General features: G+C 43.6%; 1 protein-coding gene across 1 annotated transcript in view; it reads right to left on the bottom strand.

Annotated features, from left to right (window-relative positions):
* Positions 1-20,357, bottom strand: part of SLC16A10 (solute carrier family 16 member 10) — a 171,943-nt gene that overhangs the window by 17,747 nt on the left and 133,839 nt on the right. Inside the window, exon 4 of the mRNA XM_073337053.1 lies at positions 7,459-7,602. Coding sequence (XP_073193154.1) covers positions 7,459-7,602 — 144 coding nt within the window. The remainder of the gene's footprint in view (positions 1-7,458; positions 7,603-20,357) is intronic.

Genomic DNA, 20,357 nt, shown 5'->3' with positions numbered 1-20,357 from the left:
TTGTTGTATTCATCTCGCTTTGTTAACAATTGTGATTAAAATAGAGATAGAGGATGTATGTGGATGGATGCTTGGTGTGGATAATAACTGAATGATCAGGGAGATGCCAGCCTAAGAATCCAGTGTCCATCGGCTGAAGAAGGCGTCAAGTGGAAATAACCAGAGGACCCCCAGAGGGCAGACTGGAATCCACCCAACAGCCTCAAGGATGGGAGAACCAAAGAACAAGATAACATCTGGCAGCACGGAGCCGTCAGGAATGTGCTATCTGCTGATTGATTCAGCAACAGCATGATGAAGCAATTCCCATAGACTAGCATAGGAAGAAATGCCTATAAAAATGGACTCTAGAAAGTGAGAACTTTGGGGTCTGATTCTGCAAACCAACTTCCAGGAGCATCAGATGTGCATCTGACGAGGCCCTGCTCCCTCCTCATGTCCAGGCCACCTGGCCAGTGGCTTGGCATGAGCAACTCTAAGGCTGGTAACTATGATGATAACCTTGCAGAACCTGTGTGTGTGTGTGTATGTGTATGTGTGTGTGTGAATAAATATGAGATTGAATGGAATGTTATAACTATAACTAACTGCTTACTATGATTCTTTCTGTATTCACAATAAATGTGGTATTTTGCCTTTTCCCCTTTAATAAGATCCTGCTGGTTTTTATTTTATTGGTATAACATTTCCAGTAATGTTCCAGAAATACACTGGGTTGCCCATAATTAATAAAATTGTATTTGGCCATGTCAGTTTGATAATTTATGACTCTAAACAGTAATGTTGTCAACGAATATGCCATCTGGCCAAGCCTGATCATATGGAGTTGACTTGGCATCATGTTGCTTGCTTCGTGCATTAACCACATCCAGTATGATGGAGTTGGGTTGCACATGTTGAAAACAAAGTCTGCCTCTTTGGGTAGGGGTTTTTTTTGTTGTTTTTTTGTTTGTTTACACTCTGTTGCTGGATGGTGCGATGGAGGCTGATGTCTGCCAGATTACTTTGGTAAGATCTAGAATCGCCTCATTAATTGGGAGGACAATTCTAGATGAGAAGGTGGTGTGCAGAATTTCCACCAACTTGTGATGTGTATCTGCCACCTCCTGAGGAATCTGCAGCTTGTCTGCCAGCCTCTTGGTAAGATCCAGAAAGTTCTTAAAATCTTCACCTAGTGATGAGGGGTGGGCAGCACAGCCTCATCTGGGAGAGATGAGAAGTGTGCTGGAGGGGGAGCTCTCTCTTCAGGTTTTTTTTTCCTGTTCTGAAAAAGCTTCCTCCTGCACTGACTCAGGTGTTCTGGACAGCCAGGCTGTAGCAAACCACCTGGTGGACTCTCCCTGAGAGACACCGGGGATGGTCACGACATGTGTGTGTACATCACCCAAGAATTATAATATGACCTTTTTGGGGCAAGGGAGGAAGGCAGGCATGGGTGGTGGGCTTACCTCAGGGGGCCCGTACCGAGATTGTAGGTTGGCTTGATGGAATTGGGGAGGGCCCTTGTAGTTTGACGGTGGGCCACGATGAGGGCCAGGGAAATGATCTCCTCCTGGCCAGTGTCAGATTCTTCATTGGGTAAGGGTGGTGCTGACTGGGGTATTGGCAGTATACAGCCCGGTGCCAAGAGCAATTCTCGGTGCCAGGATGTGCTCGATACCGGGGTCCTGGTACGAAGTACTGGGGATTGCGGTTCTTCCCCAATCATCAGGTCTCCAGGGTACCAGAGCTCATGCAGTACCATGGGTTCATTTGGTACCACAGAGGAATGTCTAAGGTACGTTGTCAGTACCGATAGTTGGGCAGAGCACTCCCTAAATGAGAGTTTTGTTGTGCCCAGTACAGAAAGTTTGTTGGTGCCATTATTTTAGAGATGTTTCAGAGTAGCAGCCATGTTAGTCTGCATCCGCAAAAAGAAAAGGAGTACTTGTGGCATGGTAATTGTCTGTCCTTGGGTACTGAGGCCACAGGTCTCCAGAGTACCACAGCACGTGTGTTACCATGGGCTCATGTGGTACCACAGAGGAATGTCTGTAGTATGTTGTCAGTATTAATGGTTGGGAAGGTGCAGAACACTTCCTAGATGGGAGTTTTGTTACACCTGGTACCAAAGGGTTTCTCTGTGCCGCTCTTTTACAGATGGTACGGTAATTGTCCCCTCACCTTAGGCGGCGGTACCATTGCCTGACAGCCTGATTGCGAAGCCCCTCGGTGTGGTGGGGACGGTGTGCATGGTGTGGCAGCAGCGCTCACAGGAGGGTAGAGCTGACAGCAGGAGATCCCTTCTTGGGTGCCTGCTTCAGAGCTGCCAGGGTGCCACAGCAGAACTCACAGCAGGGGCCCCCTCATTGGTGCTGTCATCATCCCACTGAGGTGGCCGCTCTGGGGAGCTCCACTGGCTGTCCAGCTACTCGGAATGCATGTGTTGGGATCGGTGTGGAGATGGCTGCACTGGAGAACCCCTCTGGCCAGCCAATTGCTCAGAGGAGCTCTTTTTTGAGCCTTTCCAGGGGGAGTCTGCTGGTGGCTTCCCCCCCACCCCTTCTCTTCTTCTCCACTCGACCCCTTTTGAAGTGAAGGCTCCAGGGATGGTCCGGGGTCAGCACCCAACTGAGTCCCCTGCAGACTGAAGTGTTTTCTCCATAGGGAGGAATTTTTACTTCAGCTCCCAGCTCCTGTGAGGCTGCCATTTTAGCTGTGGCAGGTAAAGCACTTCTGTGAGGGTCTCCCAGGCACAGTAAGTGTCTGGCCATTACAGGAACTGACTCCTGGCAAGAGAGGCACCGCTTGGAGCAGAGAGAGCCAGGCATGCCTCTGGGCAGGGGTTTGTCATCCTCTAGCAGGGAGGAATGCAGAAGAACATCGTCTTTACTTTTCTTTCTTTTTTTTTTAAACTGAATATAAAAAATGATGAGTCTACAGATGCCTGGGGGCAAGGGGAAAGGGGAATGCCCCCAGACAGGGCAGGAAATTGAAGTTCTTTTCCTTTCTCTCTCTCTTTTTTAACCCAAAGGAATAAAATAAAAGAATTTTGCTAATTTTGTTTGTTTACAATTGCTGTGCTAATGACAACAGATAAGGAAGAGACAACTGCTCATTCCATCTAAGGCCAAAGGCAGTAGAGAAGGAAGTGTGTGGGGGGGTTTCTTCCAGTGCAGTGCTAAATAGCCTGGAGGCAGACCACAAGGGAGGGCACATGCCTGGGCTCAACGGGACACTGTTACCAAAAATCTCTGCAGGCACAGGGACACACACCTGCAGTGGAACACCTATAGAGACACTACTCAAAGAAGAACCACAGAAGACTTTTTAGGCAGTGTTTACACTAGGGAGATTTACAAAAGAATTCCCACTAGTTCTAATACGACTTCTGCAGAACTCTTGGGAGCCAAAGTATAGACAAGACATTGCCAGCCAGATTAATTTTTGCCACCGCTTCAATTAGACTTGTTTTTCAGCAGGTTTAACTAAAACAGTGGCAGAAATAGGTCTGGCTATCAGAGACTTGCCTATATTACAGTTTCCACAAATTCTAGTACTAGATCACCTCTCTAGGAGATAGAATCATGGCTGAGTGTAAGCAGAGGACTGCTGATGTAGTCCAATATTGTTCTTCTAAGAGCAGTACAATTTTGCTCCTATAAAAGCAAAATCTCTGTGGTGACATAAAAACATTGTCAATAATTGTCCCTTCCTCCAGTTGTGTTCCAAAGCAACTTCCATTGGGCGAGGAAAAACCAGTGAACACTTTAGACAAAGTGGTGGTGACCATTTTAGACAAAGTTCAGATTAACCAATCATTCAAGTATAGACAAAGATGAATCAACCTTATCCGTGACATTTAATAGTTAAATAGTAAAAGGCTGAGAAAGACAGAATATGATAAGAATCCCTTGATCACAATCACTGTTAATTGGAAAAGTCATAACGTGGAAATACATTTTACATAGAACCAAGGGCAAATAACTAGCCCATGGAGGAAAGATAGATTCAGAAAACTTTATATCTCTTCTTTTTGTCTCCCACTATCCAGAATAGACCTCAAGTTCTAGGTGTCTTCTGCCTCCCTCCCCCCCAAAAAAAATAAAAAACAAAACCATAAACACACACACACTGATTGATCTTACAGTTAGGGTTGTACTCAAGTGCATTTTGCCTGCTGTGGTTAAAGCAGAAGTGAAAATAAAACGCTAACCCTGATAGGCTAAAAGACTCAGGTGGCATTGTCGTGGAACCAAACAACTTGTTTAGGAAGCAAGTGTCTACAAAACAAAGCAACTTCCCAAAGAAGGATAAAGAAAATGTAGCAGATAGCTAAAAAATTGCAAAGGAGAATCCTTGTAAATCATTTCACTACAAGATGGTAGAATCTTAGTGGGAAGTAGATATCTAGTTGCATTAGTCAGCCATTTAATTCATAACTAGAGTTGCTGAAGATGTTAGATACTGGCACATTGCAATACTGTTGTAAAATACTGCCCGTCTTTCTGTAGCCAAAGAAATCTCACTTACCATGATTATCCACATCTACTCTCTCAATTAAGAGATATAAATGTGAAGGATGAAGGAACACTGAATTTACTGTTGGACTGTTTCAAAAACTACCATACCACTTTGGAGAGATGGTGAATACTCACTTCCCCTCTTAAAAGTGCTGCTTTGAGGCAGAAGAGACAGATGCAGGAGACAGGCTTAATAAGACAGAGAGAGCACACATGTCTCCTCTCTTTAAATTAGTTCAAAGAGAAGAGCCTTAGTCATTTAATTAGTAAAATCTATGTCCTGGAAGAGAAAGTCAGAGTTTTTACCCTAGCCATCTAAGGAAATTGATGCTTCAAAATAAATGATGCTGCCACAGAACTTAATGAGTATTATTGCAAGTTTGACAACTATCAGACGAAGAGATAAGATTGTGGTGGCTTTTAAACTACGTGCAACTTCTCTTTTCTGCCTATTTGCAATTGGTCATAGCAATAATAAAATCTCCTAAGTGTTACAGTAGGTTATAAATCAGTCCAAAAGTATATTCGGTGTTCCTTCATCCTCCCCATTTGAATCTCTTAAATGTGAGTAAGCATACATAGCCATGGTAACAAAGATTTGTCCATCTAGCAGAACTGTCCATTGAATGCAGTACAATTAAAATCCATTAGATGTCTCTCTTGTTATTCTGAATTACTTTCTCTTCCCATTCTTTTTTGAAGTGGTTAATACTACCTAAAAACCTTTCAGAACTAGAGCTATGCAAAATATTTGCATTAAACCTCAAACCTACTCATATTTTCCAAAGCTTTCACAAAACTATGTTCATGAATATGAAACAAAATTGTTTGCACAGCTGGGAAACTTGTGAGCCTCCACTCTCCCCCCAAATTTAGGTGTCTTTGTAGGCTTGGGGGGCAGTAATATGCTTCCTTGTCCTTTCTGCATGGGCCAAGTAGCTCCTTTTGCCACTTCCCTGGGGTTTTTGGGGATGACAAACAGCCACTTCCTCCATCGGGGTCTTTAAGATACATATCTAACATTCACAAGGTCTTATTAGCATGGGAACAGAACATTAAGGAATAGGGAAAACATAACTTGCTGCCAAATGACACTAGTTGACTCGGGTCAAGAAAAGCCCTAAAATCTTTAGTGCAGTATCACCAGGAAACCCTTCTTTAGCATCCATACCCTAGGTATTATAGGGTATGTTTTCTAGCATGTAGTTGTTAGGGAACCCCAAAACAGTTCTCTAGCTACTATTCTACATAGATTACAGCATGTCTCTGAACTTCAGCTCAACAGAACCAGCTGGAAACAGAAGAGTTTTCTCGCTATTGAAAGCAAGGGTCCTTAGCACATCCTGTTCCCTCAGAAACCTTCATCAAAGGGCTCACAAAGGCATCTGTTCCCATAACTACTGCTCCCTGAGCACACTACTGGGAAGGAAGAAGTCATCTAAAACCTCCAAACAGCATGGGATCTGTGGCCACCTGCCTCTAGGAGGAAAGAGTGAGGTAGATCACCAGCTCCTCCTCCTTGAAAAACAAAGGTAAAAAGGAGTTCTAAGATTTAAAGAGTCACGCACTTAGTCCTGGAGGACCCTGGTATTGGTAACTGCATATACATTCTGCCTAAAGGTTTGAATTTTAAAAACTTAAAGGAATTCTGTTCACTTCCAGTTCCTGCAGACCAAATTTTAGGGTTTAGTTCATAAACTCCCTTGCAAACCAAACTCCCAAGGGTGTGAATGGTTTAATCTATATAAAAGGATACAAGGAATATCATTCCGAAGCCTGGAATGTTATTCTGAAGCCTAAAATGTCAGTATAGAGGGCTGGGTAGGGAAGGCTGTGCCTCCCCAAACAGCCTGGACCCTGCCCCCTATCTGCCCCCTCCCACTTCCTGCCCCCTAACTGCCTCCCTCAGACCCCCCCAACCCATCCAACCCCCCCCCCCGCCCCTTGTCCCCTGACCACCCCCTCCCAGGACCTCCACCCCTAACCATCCCACGGGACCCCACTCCCTATCCAACCCCCCTGCTCCCTGTCCCCTGACTACCCTGCCCCCATCCACTCCCATGCCTCTCCAACCCCCCCGTTCCCCATCCCCTGACCACCCCCACCAGAACCTCCGCCCCATCCAACCGCTCCCTGTCCCCTGACTACCCCCTGCCCCTTATTCAACCCCCCCGCTCCCCATCCCCTTACCATGCCACTCAGAGCGGCAGGAGCTCACAGCCCTGCTGCCTGGCTGGAGCCAGTCACACTGCCGGTGTGGCAGCATGGCTGCGGGGGAAGGCAGGGGAGGAGCTGGGGGCTCAAGGGCTGGGCAGGACAGTCCCGTAGGCAGGATGTGGCCCATGGGCCGTAGTTTGTACACCTCTGATCTAGACAAATGCATTTTCCTGTAAGTATAGTGCCTTCTTCTAGTTGGCAGGGCAGACAAGCTGCCTGCTTTGAAATGCTCTCTAACTCAGAGGAAAAGTAATGCACATAGAAGGATGATGATATACCAAAAACAGTGACATTTGCCTCAAATAAGTAAAATTTCATGCAATTACACAAATTATTTTGAGGGGCACACAACTTCATATGTTGCCACTAGAACTGTACTCAAAAAATGCTGGTGAAACTAGTGGACAATTCTGGGTTCAGGAAGGCAAAAATCACAGTCATTTTGCTTCCCATTTTTCCCAATGAAATTGAAAGTCAGTTTTGGAATGCACAAAAGTCTTGCTATGTCACAGAAAAAGAAGCGTTTTTTCTCTGAAATTTCTCATGAGAATTACAGTTCTCAATAGGGCAAGTCTGCAATTTTCCTGCAGCAAAAATTTCCAACATTTGTTAGTAGCAGCAAACATGTGCACCTCATTTGTGCATTGCACACATACTGCCAAAAATATTAACTAGCAGAATAAGAAAAGATACACAAAGCTGACTGTTAGCCTACTGAATCATCATGCAGAAGCTGTACCTGTAAATAAACTTTTTTTGCACCAGGAATATAATCTGCAACTCTGCCAAAGATCAATCGTCCGACTCCTGAAGTGATGCCAAGACACAGCAGAAGCACCTCTTCTTGTACATTTTCGCCAAGCCTCTCTTTTACATGTTTCATCTGTTTAAAAAAATAAAAATAAAAAAAGGGGATGGGCAGAGAAAATGATGTGGAAATAGAATAATAAGAATAAAAAATCTTTGAAAAACAATTTATAACCCACCCGCCCCACCCCCCGCTTTCAACAATGTTTTAATTCTCAAAAAGTTCACCAATTCTGTTTTGGAGGGGTTAAAAAAAATAATTTTTTTAACTGTTTGATCAATGCCACATGAGATACTGACAATAGAAACTATTTAAAAGGGTGTTGGTCAATTCTATTCTATTCGCAGTTATTCAATTACAAGGCTTGCTTGACCCAACAAAGCAAAAGGTGGACTTGGGAATCCAGGACCTATACTCCCAAAGAACTCACTTCCCTGGTCAGTATTGCTCACACTGTCAGGTCTGAAGGTAAAACACAGTTGGTGAGTATCACCACAATAATTTTTTCTCTAAGACAGGAGATGTCCTTGCCAATTGGCTGAGAGCAGAGTGGAGATTATAGACATAAGAGACCCCTGCTGTATTAGCAGTATTGCTAATTCCAACCCTTTCAAAAGTCATGAGTCAATGTGACACTGGCAGACCAGGTGCCAGCTTGTACCAGAGCCCCAGGCCAATTCACTTGTGTATTAGTATATAGATCAAAGTGATTGTTAAAGGTATAAGAGTATCTGGTGTTTAAACTTCATGAAAACTGGTGGGATGTTACTTGCATTGTTTTCACTTATCCGTATCCCATTATAACACAGTAGCAAACATTTACATTGTATACAGCCCTGTAACTAAATAACCCATCAAATGAGAAAGAAGCCTTGTAGAATACAAATGAAGAACTTTAACAGAAAAATGCTAATTTTGAAGCAAGTGGTCCTCATGTGTGATGACTGGAGGTCAAAGATTCAAAATTCATTCCTCACGCCACCATCAAAAGAAAAGTCCACATAGGTAGTGACACTGTCAGCTTGTTCTCAGTGAGAAGCTACAATTATGGATTCAAGGAAAGATCCTGCATCTCTGTACTGACTGGACCCTTATAGGGAAGTGTACCTGATACAAAGTGGAGATCCCCAGAGACAATCTGCATACCTTGAAAAGACTTTGGAGAAACTGGCAGTTTATTACATCATTTCCACCATTTGGAATTACAAACTGTGACTCACCTGTGCATATGTTTTACCTGCTTTAACCTCTCAATAACTCTCATTTCCTTTTCTTAGCTAATAAACCTTTACTTAGGCCTGGTCTACACTGGGGGGGAGGGGAATCGATCTAAGATGCACAACTTCAGCTACAAGAATAGCGTAGCTGAAGTCAACGTACCTTAGATCGACTTAGAATCACTTACTTCGCATCCTCATGGCACAGGATCGACAGCCGCCACTCCCCCGTCGACTCTGCTTCCGCCTCTTGCAGTGGTGGAGTTCCGGAGTCAACAGCAGAGAGATCGGGGATTGATTTATCGTGTCTACACTAGACACGATAAATCGATCCCTGATAAATCGATCACTACCCACCGATCCAGCGGGTAGTGTAGACGTGGCCTTAGCTGACTATAGAACTGGCTACCAGTTGTCTTTGGCGTAAGATCTAGAGCAGGGGTTCTCAAACTTCATTGCACCGTGACCCCTTCTGACAACAAAAATTACTGCATGACCCCAGGATGGAGGACTGAAGCCTGAGCCTGCCCAAGCCCCACTGCCCTTGGGGGTGGAGCCAAAGCCAAAGCCCCACCACCCCAGGTGTGGGGGGGAAACCCTGAGCCCCACCACCCTGGGCAGGAGGGGACAAAGCCAAAGCCAGGCAGGGGGCCTGTAACTTGAGTCCCGCTGCCCAGGGCTGAAGCCCTTTGGCTTTGGCCCCAGGTGGTGGGGCTCGAGCTTCGGTCCTGGACAGTGGGGTTCTGGTTTTGGCTTAGGCTCCAGTACCCAGCAAATCTAAGCCCACCCTGGGAACCCCATTAATATGGGGTCACGACCCACAGTTTGTGAACCGCTGATCTAGCGTACCAATTGATCTGGTGTAAGTGACTGATTTCTTGGGACTGAAAGCAACCTAAATGTGATGTCATTTTTGGTGTAAGTAACCATTTTATCACAAAGTTCAGTTTGTCTGGGTGGCAAGGTGGACTGGACTGTCTAAAGGGACTGTCTGTGGCTCCATGGTAAGATTATTACAGTGATCCAGGAGTTCACATTTGTCACTGGCTTGGTGAAATCTAATTATAAAACACACCACCAGTTTGGGACGTTTGCCCTGAGGTAGACAGCGTGACAATCAGAACTTAAAAAAAAATCAAGAGATTGGCTTAAAAATAAGTTTGGGGTTCTTTTTATTTACCTTCTGGTATCTGAAACTTCACAGTATACTCTGGTCACAGTTTCAAGATTTATTTCTCAATCATGAGGCTAGAAACTTACTTAAAGGTGAGATTTTCACATAATGACTTGCCTCAAGGAGCTGGGGCTTTAAGAAAAAATGCCATGTATCATGAGTTTTTCAAAAATATCACAAGAGTTGGCAACACTGATTAGTCAGAGTGGAGTACCCTGCAGCAAGTGGGGTGAGAGGATCCAGAAAGACCACTCATCTACTGTGCAGGAGACACAAGAGGCACTCTCTGTCCCCAGACTTCTGCAGCAACAGTAAAATCCTACTGGATTGAAGATAATTTCTGAATGGGAAGAGTGGAACAAAATGGAGAATAGTATAGAGAAGATGGAATGAACATGGATTAAGGACGGACACACACGAGGAAAAGCATGGATAGAAAAAAAGTTGTGGTCTCAATACAGGCCTAGGAATCAGCAACTGTGAACATGGTTCTGACACCAACTTGTTACTTGGATAATAATCTGACATTGGAAAATACCTCAGTTTTCCCATCTGTAAAATGAGAATAATACCTACTTCTCAAGGATGTTAGGAAAATTAATTTGCCACTCTGAACAGCAAATTGAAAAACAGACCATATAAATTCTAAAAATTAGTGTTAGAGAAAATATACAGAAGGGGAGAGACGAAAACCAGAATGAAAGAATATAAATATACACACAAAGTAGAGTGAACATTTAAATAAAAAATAAGTTGATGAGTCTGTGATGGAATACACCCATGTTCACACCCTATACACCATTGTAATAATCGTTATACAAAGTATATATCATTTGAAAACTCATAATTGGCTGGTCAGTATTGTCCTGATAAAACGTGTGTGACAACACTATGTGAAGTTATAAGATTCCCCTATATGATGTTATTAACACATGCTCCAAACCCTACAGCCCTGCCCAAGCAGAAGTCGGTAAACAGGTCTGTCTTAAACAAAGGAATGCGTGCTTGCTTTAATTTGCATTTAAGCAGTAAACAGAGTCATCAAGCAGGAAGGAAAAACAAAAGAAGTTCAAACAGGTTAAAGAAAAACAGTAAGGGAATATCTTCCACATAGACTCTGTCTCCTGGTTCTCAGCTGGAAATGTTTTTCAAGAAGGGGACTGAAACTATAAAAAGGATGGACAAACACACCAAGTTACCCCTCTCTTTCTCCTTACCCACCTCATTCTCCTCACCCGAGAAGACAAAAGTAAACAGCCATTGGACTCTGAGGGAGAGGTCTTTACCTGAAAGTTTGGTCAGTAATCTGCTGGAGCATGTGGTGAGAAACTTTGCTTGAATCTAATATAGTTTGTTAAGTTAGGCACTAGTAAGCATTTTATCTTTATTTTTCTTGTAACCATTTCTGACTTTTTATGCCTTATTATTTGTACTCAAAATCTCTCTCTTTGTAGTTAAACTTTTTTTTTACCTTTTTATCTAATCCAGCGTGTTTAAACTGAAGTGTCTTGATAACTATTTAAGATAACAAACTGGCATATTACTCTCTTAAAGGAATAATGGACTTAATATATTTGTAGTGTTCAGGAGAGGGCTGAACAGTACAGGACATACATTCCTGGTAGAAGATCTGGGACTGCGGTGTTGTTGGGGTCATCCTGCAGTATAACCAAGGTTGGCGAGAGCCAGGATGTAGCTGGCAGGCTGCAGTTACACACAGAAATTCAGGGTGTGGCTTACATGCTGGAAGGCTGTTTGTGAGTGTCCCAGATGGGACCTACTATAGCAAGACATTGTAAGGCACTCAAAGTTGCAGGGCAGGGATGCAATGCCCCTCTCACTAGTCTGGATTGTGCCCCAGTATGTCAGAGTCAGAAAAAGTTCTTGAAGAGAAATGAGTGATCAGAAGAATAATCTGGAGAGAAAACTAAGAATTTTAGAAATTATTAAATTATTAGAAAAATTAGACTAAAACAAAAGTTGAAACAGAAAGCAAAATTTACACCAAGATATACACAAAAAGGAATGGAACAATGAGTTAAGGGATGGAAATGGGGAAAAAAGGATCATAAGGGGACATGTAATGCATTTAAAAAAATATTTTACAAAGTTTGCTGCCAACATGTTACAACATAAAACACATGAAAATTAAACATTTACAGTCCATGTCATGGGACAAGACTGTAGGAGATGACAGAGTACTGGGGAAACCTGATTTTGGCAGAAGACAGCCACAATCAGAAGACACAATGGGGTATCACCATCCAGTTGGTGTATATCTAGTGGGGATCTACTGAAACAATGGTCAGTTCTTGGCACAATGTTATTCAATATTTTTATCAAATGATAGGAAAGAAATTAAAATCCATGCTGGCAAAGTTTGCATAGGATATAAAAATTGGAGGAGCGGTAAATGATAAGGAAAAGTCAGTTCTACAGAGTAATCTGGATCGCATGGTAAACTAGGCTTGCTCGGACAATGTATTTTAATACAGCTAAATGCAAGGTCTACTATTTAGGAACAAAGAACGCAGGTTATGTTTACAAGATGGCACCCTAATTTGGAAAGCAGTCACTCAGAAAAGGACTTAGGGGTCCTGGTGGATAGCCAACTGAACTTGAGCTCCTAACACGATGCAGTGGCTAAGAGAGCAAATATGAACCTTGGCTGTATAAGCAAGATAACATTGAGTAGAAGTAGGGAGGTGTTAATACCACTGTATATAGCATTAAGAGACCTTTATTGAAATACACTGTTAAATTGTTGTGTCCACACTTCAAAAAGGATGTTGACATATTAAAAAGGGTTCAGAAAAAGAGCTACAAGAATCACAGAAATGTGGGGCTTGAAGGGACCCTAAGAGGTCATCTAATCCATCCGCACCCACCCCATCCACACACACTGAGGCAGGAACAAGTGTACCTAGACCATCCCTGATAGATGTTTGTCTACACTCTTCTTAAAAACCTAAATGACTTGAGATCAGAGAAATGGAGGTTACTTACCTGTAACTGGAGGTTCTTCAATGTCTGTGATCTCAATCTGAACTCCACACATCTTTCCTTGGGCGACACATGTGCATCATGTGCCTGAGATCAGAAATCTTGCAAGCAGCATCCACTGGTCCATGCCTGTGCCCTGGAGCTCCTCGTGTTCAGCACAAAGGATATGAAGTGAAGTGCGGATTGGTCTCTCTGGTTGCTTCTCTACTGCAAATCCAATCATGATCTGAAGCAGAGGGGAAGGAGGGCAGGTAGTGGAATACAGACAGGGACCACACATCTCAAAGAGCATCCAGTGACAGGTAAGTAATTTCCATTTCTTCTTTGAGTGCTGGTCCCTAGGTGTATTCCACACTTAGCTGACTGGTAAGCAGTAGACAAATAGCAGGGAGGAGTGAGGATGCAGATGGTATAGATGTCAGTAGTACTGCCATTCCAAAGGCTGCATCTGCAGAATAGGCTTGGACTAAAGTGTAATGCTTTGTGAAGGTGTGGATAGAACTCCAGGCTGTCGCCTTACAGATATCCAGCATAGGCACTTCTCATGGAGATACTACTGAGCTAAACTGTGCTGTAGTGAAATGGGCCCTCAGCACATCTTGGGGAGAGAGATGTGCCAACCAACAGCAAAGGAATATACAGCCAGAAATCTGCTTAGAGAGTCTCTCAGCAAATATTGCTTGTCCCTGAGTTTGTACTACTAAGGCAACAAATAATCTAGGCATTTTTCTAATTGCTTTTGTTTGTCACAGATAGAATGCCAAAGCTCATCTGACATCAAGAGAATGAAACCTCCTCTCCTCACAAGAGGCATGAGGTTTTGGAAACAAAACTGGTAACTGAATTGATTGCTTCATATGAGACTCTGAAATTACCTCAGGGATAAGTTTAAGGTAGAACTGAAGGGATACATTCTTTTTATGAAAAGTAGTGTATGGTGGATCATTTATAGGTGCCAGCAACTCACACACCCTCCTGACTGATGTGATCGCAATGCAGAAGGCGGGACACTGAACTTATGGTCAGTATTTCAATGGGTGGCTTGGTTAAGTATTGAGATTACGAAATTGAGGCCCCACTACATTGCCTTCACCATTGTGGGAAGATCCTAGTGAAGCCCTTAAGGAATTTAGTTATCAGGTGTGTAAAAACAGAATAAATAGCCCTCTACCCGAGCGTGAAAGGTACTAATTGCTGCTAGATGGACCCACAGCAAGCTAACAGAAAGGCCTGATGTCTTGAGAATGAGGAGGTAGTTTAGAATAACAGGAATACCTGCTGTCTCTGGGTATAACTGGTTTTGTTGTGTCCAGGTGGAGAAATGCCTCCATTTAGCTAGGTAGCATTTTCTGGTGGAGTCTTTTCTGCTGTGGTTGAGAATAGTTTGAATGGCCCTCGAACATGAATGCTCTAAGTCTGAATCCATCCAAATACTAGGCCATGAGGTAAAAGAGTCAGGATTGAGATGTCTGATCCACTATTCTACTGAGTTAGTAGATCGGGGAAGGGTTGAATGCCTATAGGAGAACAGGCTGACATTTGTAGGAGGTCCGGAAACCAGAACTGTCAAGGCCATTTGGGTGCAATAAGAATGGCTTGCGCTTTGTCATGACAAATCTTCTGCAGGATCTGGAGTACCAGTGGATGGGAGAAAAAGCATAGCTCAGGTGGTCTGTCCAGGACAGCAGAAGAACATTGCTCTTGGAGTCCTGATTTAGTGCTGCTGTGGAGCAGTAGATGTTGAACATCTTGTTCATCACTGAGGCAAACAAGTCCCAAGATAGCGTTTCCAATGAGTGAAGATTTCGTTTAGCACTGAATTGTGCATCTGCCACTCATGGTCAGTAAAAAAGTGCCTACTGAGAGATTATCCACTAGCGAGTTTTATGCACCTCGGAGGTATGTTCTTAAGTGTGTGATGTGGCTCCAGATACACCAGTTCCATAACTGAATCATCTCTATATAGAGAGGAAGAGATTTCAGTCCTCATTTGTTTGTTTATATAGAAGACAGCCATAATGTTCTCTGATGTTATCTGGACATGTCAGGACGATATAAGAGAGGAATCCATTGCAGGCTCAATAACTGCTCTTAGTTCCAAGAGACTGCTATGCATCCTGGCCTCCTGAGGTGTCCATACACCTTGTGTTGTGTGGTCACCCATGTGGGCTCCCCAGCATATGAAGGATGCACTCATAGTTATAGCTGTGTTGGGTGCACACAGGAGGATAGGGACTCTGGCATGAATGTGTTTCATGTTTGTCCATCAGGCAAGGAAGATAGGACACTGGCAGAGATTGGCACCTCAGTATTCATGCTGTCTGGCAAGTAAACAGATTGAAACCAGAACTGTAGACAATGGAGGTGTGACACTGAGCCAGAAGGAGTGAAGCACTAGCCGGCTAACTAACTCACATTCAACCTTTAGAGACATATTAGTAGATAATTATTGTATTTTTTGTGTTTACATATACACCTCTACCCCGATATAACGCGACCTGATGTAACACGAATTCGGATATAATGCAGTAAAGCAGTGCTCCGGGGGGGGCAGGGCAGCATGCTCCGGCGGATCAAAGCAAGTTCGCTATAACGCAGTATGATTTTTTGGCTCCCGAGGACAACGTTATATCGGGGTAGAGGTGTATATCGTTAGAGGCTGACAATGTAACCAAATGGTTCCTGTCTGTCGCTATATTCTGTTAATTCAGAGATAAATAGGAGATGTTAACATTTAGATTAACTGTACATGTAATAATTGTGACGTTGCACTCCATGTGTTTTATGAAAATATGCTAATGAGTAAATATAATGTAGCTGGAATATGCTTTATGCAAAAGGTCTATTATAAGGTATCATTACAAAGCTTATAATCTACTGAGTGTGTTCATCCTATTTGTATGAATGTATCATTCTTGTACCTAAAACTAGAAATGTGAAGTATTACTCTGAGGTCCTACTGTAATTATGCAAAGTGTGGACTATTAATGGTGGCTTAGGATCTTGATGGCTCCCATTAACTAAAACAAGGCTCTGTTTACTTGCAAGCCTTTCTGTGTTCGTGTGAATCAGGACAGAAAGAATGGAGGCTGGGGGGTCTCACAGGACATGTGACCATGTCACCTGGTACTGGAATCCATCTTAAATCTGGTGCTTTTCCATTTAGAAGGAGGGGTGCGGAGGGACCCAGAGAAACAAAAGATTCCCGCTTTGGGCCAAAGCTATAAAAGGGGATGGAACACAACAAAGGAGGCTGCCAGTCATGAGAAATCCCTAGTTACCACCTGAGCTGGAACTAACAAGAACTGTACCAGGGGAGAGGATTGGGCCCAGACTAAGGAGTCATCTAGTCTGTGAAAGAAGCTTATTGGAACATCTCTGAGGGTGAGATTTACCTGTATTCAGTTTCTTAATGTATTAGGCTTAGACTTGCGTGTGTTTTTTTATTTTGCTTGGTAACTTACTTTGTTCTGACTATTATTACTTGAAACCACTTAAATCCTACTTTTATACTAAATAAAATCACTTTTGTTTATTAGTAAACCCAGAGTAAGTGATTAATACCTGGGGGAGCAAACAGCTGTGTATCTCTCTCCATCAGTGTTACAGAGGGCGAACAATTTATGAGTTTACCCTGTATATGCTTTATACAAAGTAAAACAGATTTATTTGGGTTTTGGATCCCATTTGGAGCTGGGTGTCTGGGTGCTGGAGATAGGTATCTTGCTGAGCAGTTTTTGGTTAAAGTCTGCAGCTTTAAGGGCGTGGACCAGACCTGGGTCTGTGTTGCAGGAGACTAGTGTGTCTGGCTCAACAAGGCAGGGTTCTGGAGTCCCAGGCTGGCAGTGGAAAATGGGCTCAGAGGTAATTCCAGCACATCAGGTGACAGTCCCAAGGGGGTCTCTGTGACCAAACCCATCACAATAATATCATCATCTTTATTTCTCTTTGAAGTATGTAGTAAATTACCTGTAAATGGAAGGAGATAGGCAGTTGCCTTATGCTAATCTATGCAGCTAATTACCAGTGGTGCTTAGGAAACAGAAGGTCTTACTTCAAAGCCACAATGATCACCTGTTGTTCACCCAAGGAATATCTGCGGTCAAGAGGCTGTCAATAGCCTGCTAGAGATCTATACAAGAATTCTAGGGCCCTGATTCTGTTCTCTTAGATCTGTTTAAGCTTCATAGGGGAAGTTTGAGTAGCAAGAATGAGGTCTCCAGCTCCAGCCTGGATCACCCTGATATTGGATTTTGGATTATAATCTAATTCTGAAAGAACTTTTTGCAATTCTAAAGCTCATCTACTATAAAACTCACCTAAGAATTTTATTAATGTCTGTATGTATAATGTTCTTTTAATCAATACATTTAGTTTAATAATTAATAAGAATTGGCTGTAAGAGTGTATTTGGGTAAGATCTGAAATATTCATTGCCCTGGTGGGTAATGTTTCTGATCCTTTGGGACTGGTAGAGCTTTATATGTGATGAACAAGATTTTCAGTAATCCTCATCATATTTAACTTGGCTGCCTGAGTGGGAGCCCAAGACTGAGTTGCTTTAAGGGAGCTGTATTTTTGGCTTCTGGGTAACCAGTAAGGTATTGCAGAAGCTGTTTTGTTGCTGGATTGGTGAATCTAATTATTAGAAATAACCACCAGTTTTGGGGATTGTCTGCCCCATCTTTGCAGTTTGCCCTAATTGAGTAATCTCAGTGTGGCCCCCTTAGGACCTCAGTTACAGGAGGTGAAGCCTGGTGAACAGCATTAAGTAAGTAAGAGAGGATGTGGCCTAGCAGGAAAAGACAGATCTTGACTGTAGTTTGAGGTCTGCAGAGGACTTGTCTTATCAGGCTGTTCCTGGCCTGGAATCTGTTCTAGGGAGGTAGGCCCTTGCTGAGATTGAGTCTAGGGTTACTCCTATAAAGTCTATGGTCTGAATGGGAGTCAAAGTAGCCTTCTCCATGTTTATGTAGAGATTCTCAAAGATGCCAGAAGGTGAGGCAGATAAGATTCCCAATGGCTGGATTTGCTTGTTAGGAGACAGATACAGCAAGACAGCATTTCATCTCATCCGTGCTGCCACCACGGACACCTCCTTTATGAAGGCCCGTGGTGATGCTGCAAGACCGAATGGGAGGACTCTGAGCATGTAGTGTTCCTGGCCTACCAGAAAGGTCAGGAACATTCTGTGGGACAGGTGAATGTCCACATGAAAGTAAGCAACTTCAATGTTGAGAGCAACGAACCATGTGTCTTTTTCCATGGAGGGAATTATTGATTCCAATGTAACCATGCAGAATTTTAATTTGAGAATAAAAATATTTAGCTGACTTTAAAAAGCTCCCATCTCCCTTTTTCTTGGGAAACTATGGAATATTGGGAGTAGAACTCTTTCCTTTGATGCTGATATGGCATTCACTCTACAGCCCCTCATTGGAGGGGAGAGTCCAACTCCTGACAGAGGATCTCCTTGCAAGAGTGGTCCTTGAAGAGGAGCTAGGAAAGAGGTTTGTGGGGAGCTGGGTAAAGAAACTCGACAGTGTAGCCGAAGAGGATGATATCAATTACCCACTTGTCCATTGTTACAGCCATCCATTTGTGGAGGAAATATAGCAGGCAGCCACCAAAGATTCAGGAAGCAGTTGGGAATGCATCAGTGATGGTTTGCAACTCTTGCGCATCCTGTCAAAAGTAACCGTTGGGTGGTGAATGAGGTTGGCTGGTAGATGTTGAGGTGGACAAGGCTGCATACCTCGGTCTTTGAAACTTCTGATGCTTGCACAGTGGTTTGTATGGTTGTTGGTGGAAGAAAGGCTGTGGGAGAGGCCTTCATTTGTACACCTGTTTGTGATATTTCCTCTTTTGGGCCCAGGGTATAATGGCCCAGGAAGTGAAAAGTTGTCCTAGAGTCTTTTAATGAATGCAGACTCATCTGTATTCTCATTAAAAGAATCAGTCTTGTCAAAGGGCAAATCCTCTATAGTGTTCTGAACCTCTCTGGGGAACCCTGAAGAGCAAAGCCACGATTCATATTGCATTACTATGGTGGTTGCTATGGCTTGACATATGGCGTTGGCTGTGTCCACTGCAGCTTGGAGCAAAGTTTTGGCCACAAGTATACCCTTTTCATAAGAGCTTGGAATTGAGCCCTAACCTTCTAAGGAATTTTATCTTTAAACTCCAAGAACTTGGACTAGTTCAGAAAATAATACTTAGCTAACAGGACTAATTTATTATTCTAAACTGGAGCATAGTGGATGAGAATAATTTCCTCGCCAGCAGGTTAAGGTGTTTAGAACACTTGTCTGCAGCTGTGGTCTTATGGAGTTGTTGCTGGATGTTTTATTGGCTGCTTGTACTACTAGGGATTTGGGGGCAGGGTGTGTGAACAAAACTTCAGCACTTTTCACAAGCACAAGGTATCGTGTCTCAGTCCTTTTGAGGGTAGGGATGTGTTGGGCTGAAGGATGTCCAGAAGCTTATGTTGCATTATCATGGACCTCCTCAAGCAGGATCTGGAGTTTAGTTGCCAGCCTCCGCAAGAATTCTTGGTATTGCCTGTGGTCAGCAGGTGGGGATGGCGAATATGGGGTGCTTGCCTCATCACGAGGATGATAAGCCTGTAGATACTGTCAGTACCGAAGGATCCAGCTAAATGTCTTCCTCCTCTGCATACTCTGGCAGAGCTGTTTGCTGTTATCTAGGCAAAGAAGGCTGGTGAGACTCTCACACAGATCCAGGGTGCCATATATAGGGATCCCGTGGGCCCCAATAGTACCAGTATGATGAAAACTGGTTGTGGAGAGGGGCACTCCAGTGGTTCCACAGATGATAATCCTGTTTAGGCAGAGGACAGATCTAAGACAGTCTAGAAATCCGGTCCAACTAACCTCCCATTGTGACTGCGATGGTATGTCCTGGACATCTGATTCAGCCGAGGAAAAGGTCGGATCTCGTTCCATATGTAGTACTGTCAATGCCGGTGGATGGAGACTCCAACTCATGGATGGAGAAGGGGAGTAGCTCTTTCTCCTCAAGGTGGATTCCTCCTCTGGTGTTGAAATGCCCCTCAGAAGGACTGGACCCGAAAGCAGAGGAGATTGTTGGTATGGCAGGGCAAAGATATCCTCCAAAGAGGTATACGTCTTAGTCTGTCTTGGAGTGTGAGGGGTCACTACCATCAAATCTGGTGCTTCCATGGACTTAGTTGTCAGTAGGTCCTTACAGGATCAAACCAGTACCATTGAGAGAAAGAATGCTGCCTCAGGGAGGAAACACTACACTTGGGAGCAGTCCGCAGTAGGGATCTGCTCTTATGCCCACGAGAGTGTTTTTTATTCTCATACTGGGACTTGTCCTTGGTACCATCGGGGCATGCACGGTGCTGTAGAGGGAGTCTGCCAGGTCTGGATCAGAGTTTGTCCTTGGTCTCA

The sequence above is a fragment of the Lepidochelys kempii genome, chromosome 3, assembly GCF_965140265.1.
Source record: "Lepidochelys kempii isolate rLepKem1 chromosome 3, rLepKem1.hap2, whole genome shotgun sequence".
NCBI lineage: Eukaryota > Metazoa > Chordata > Testudines > Cheloniidae > Lepidochelys > Lepidochelys kempii.
This window is presented reverse-complemented; position numbering and strand designations above follow the sequence as displayed.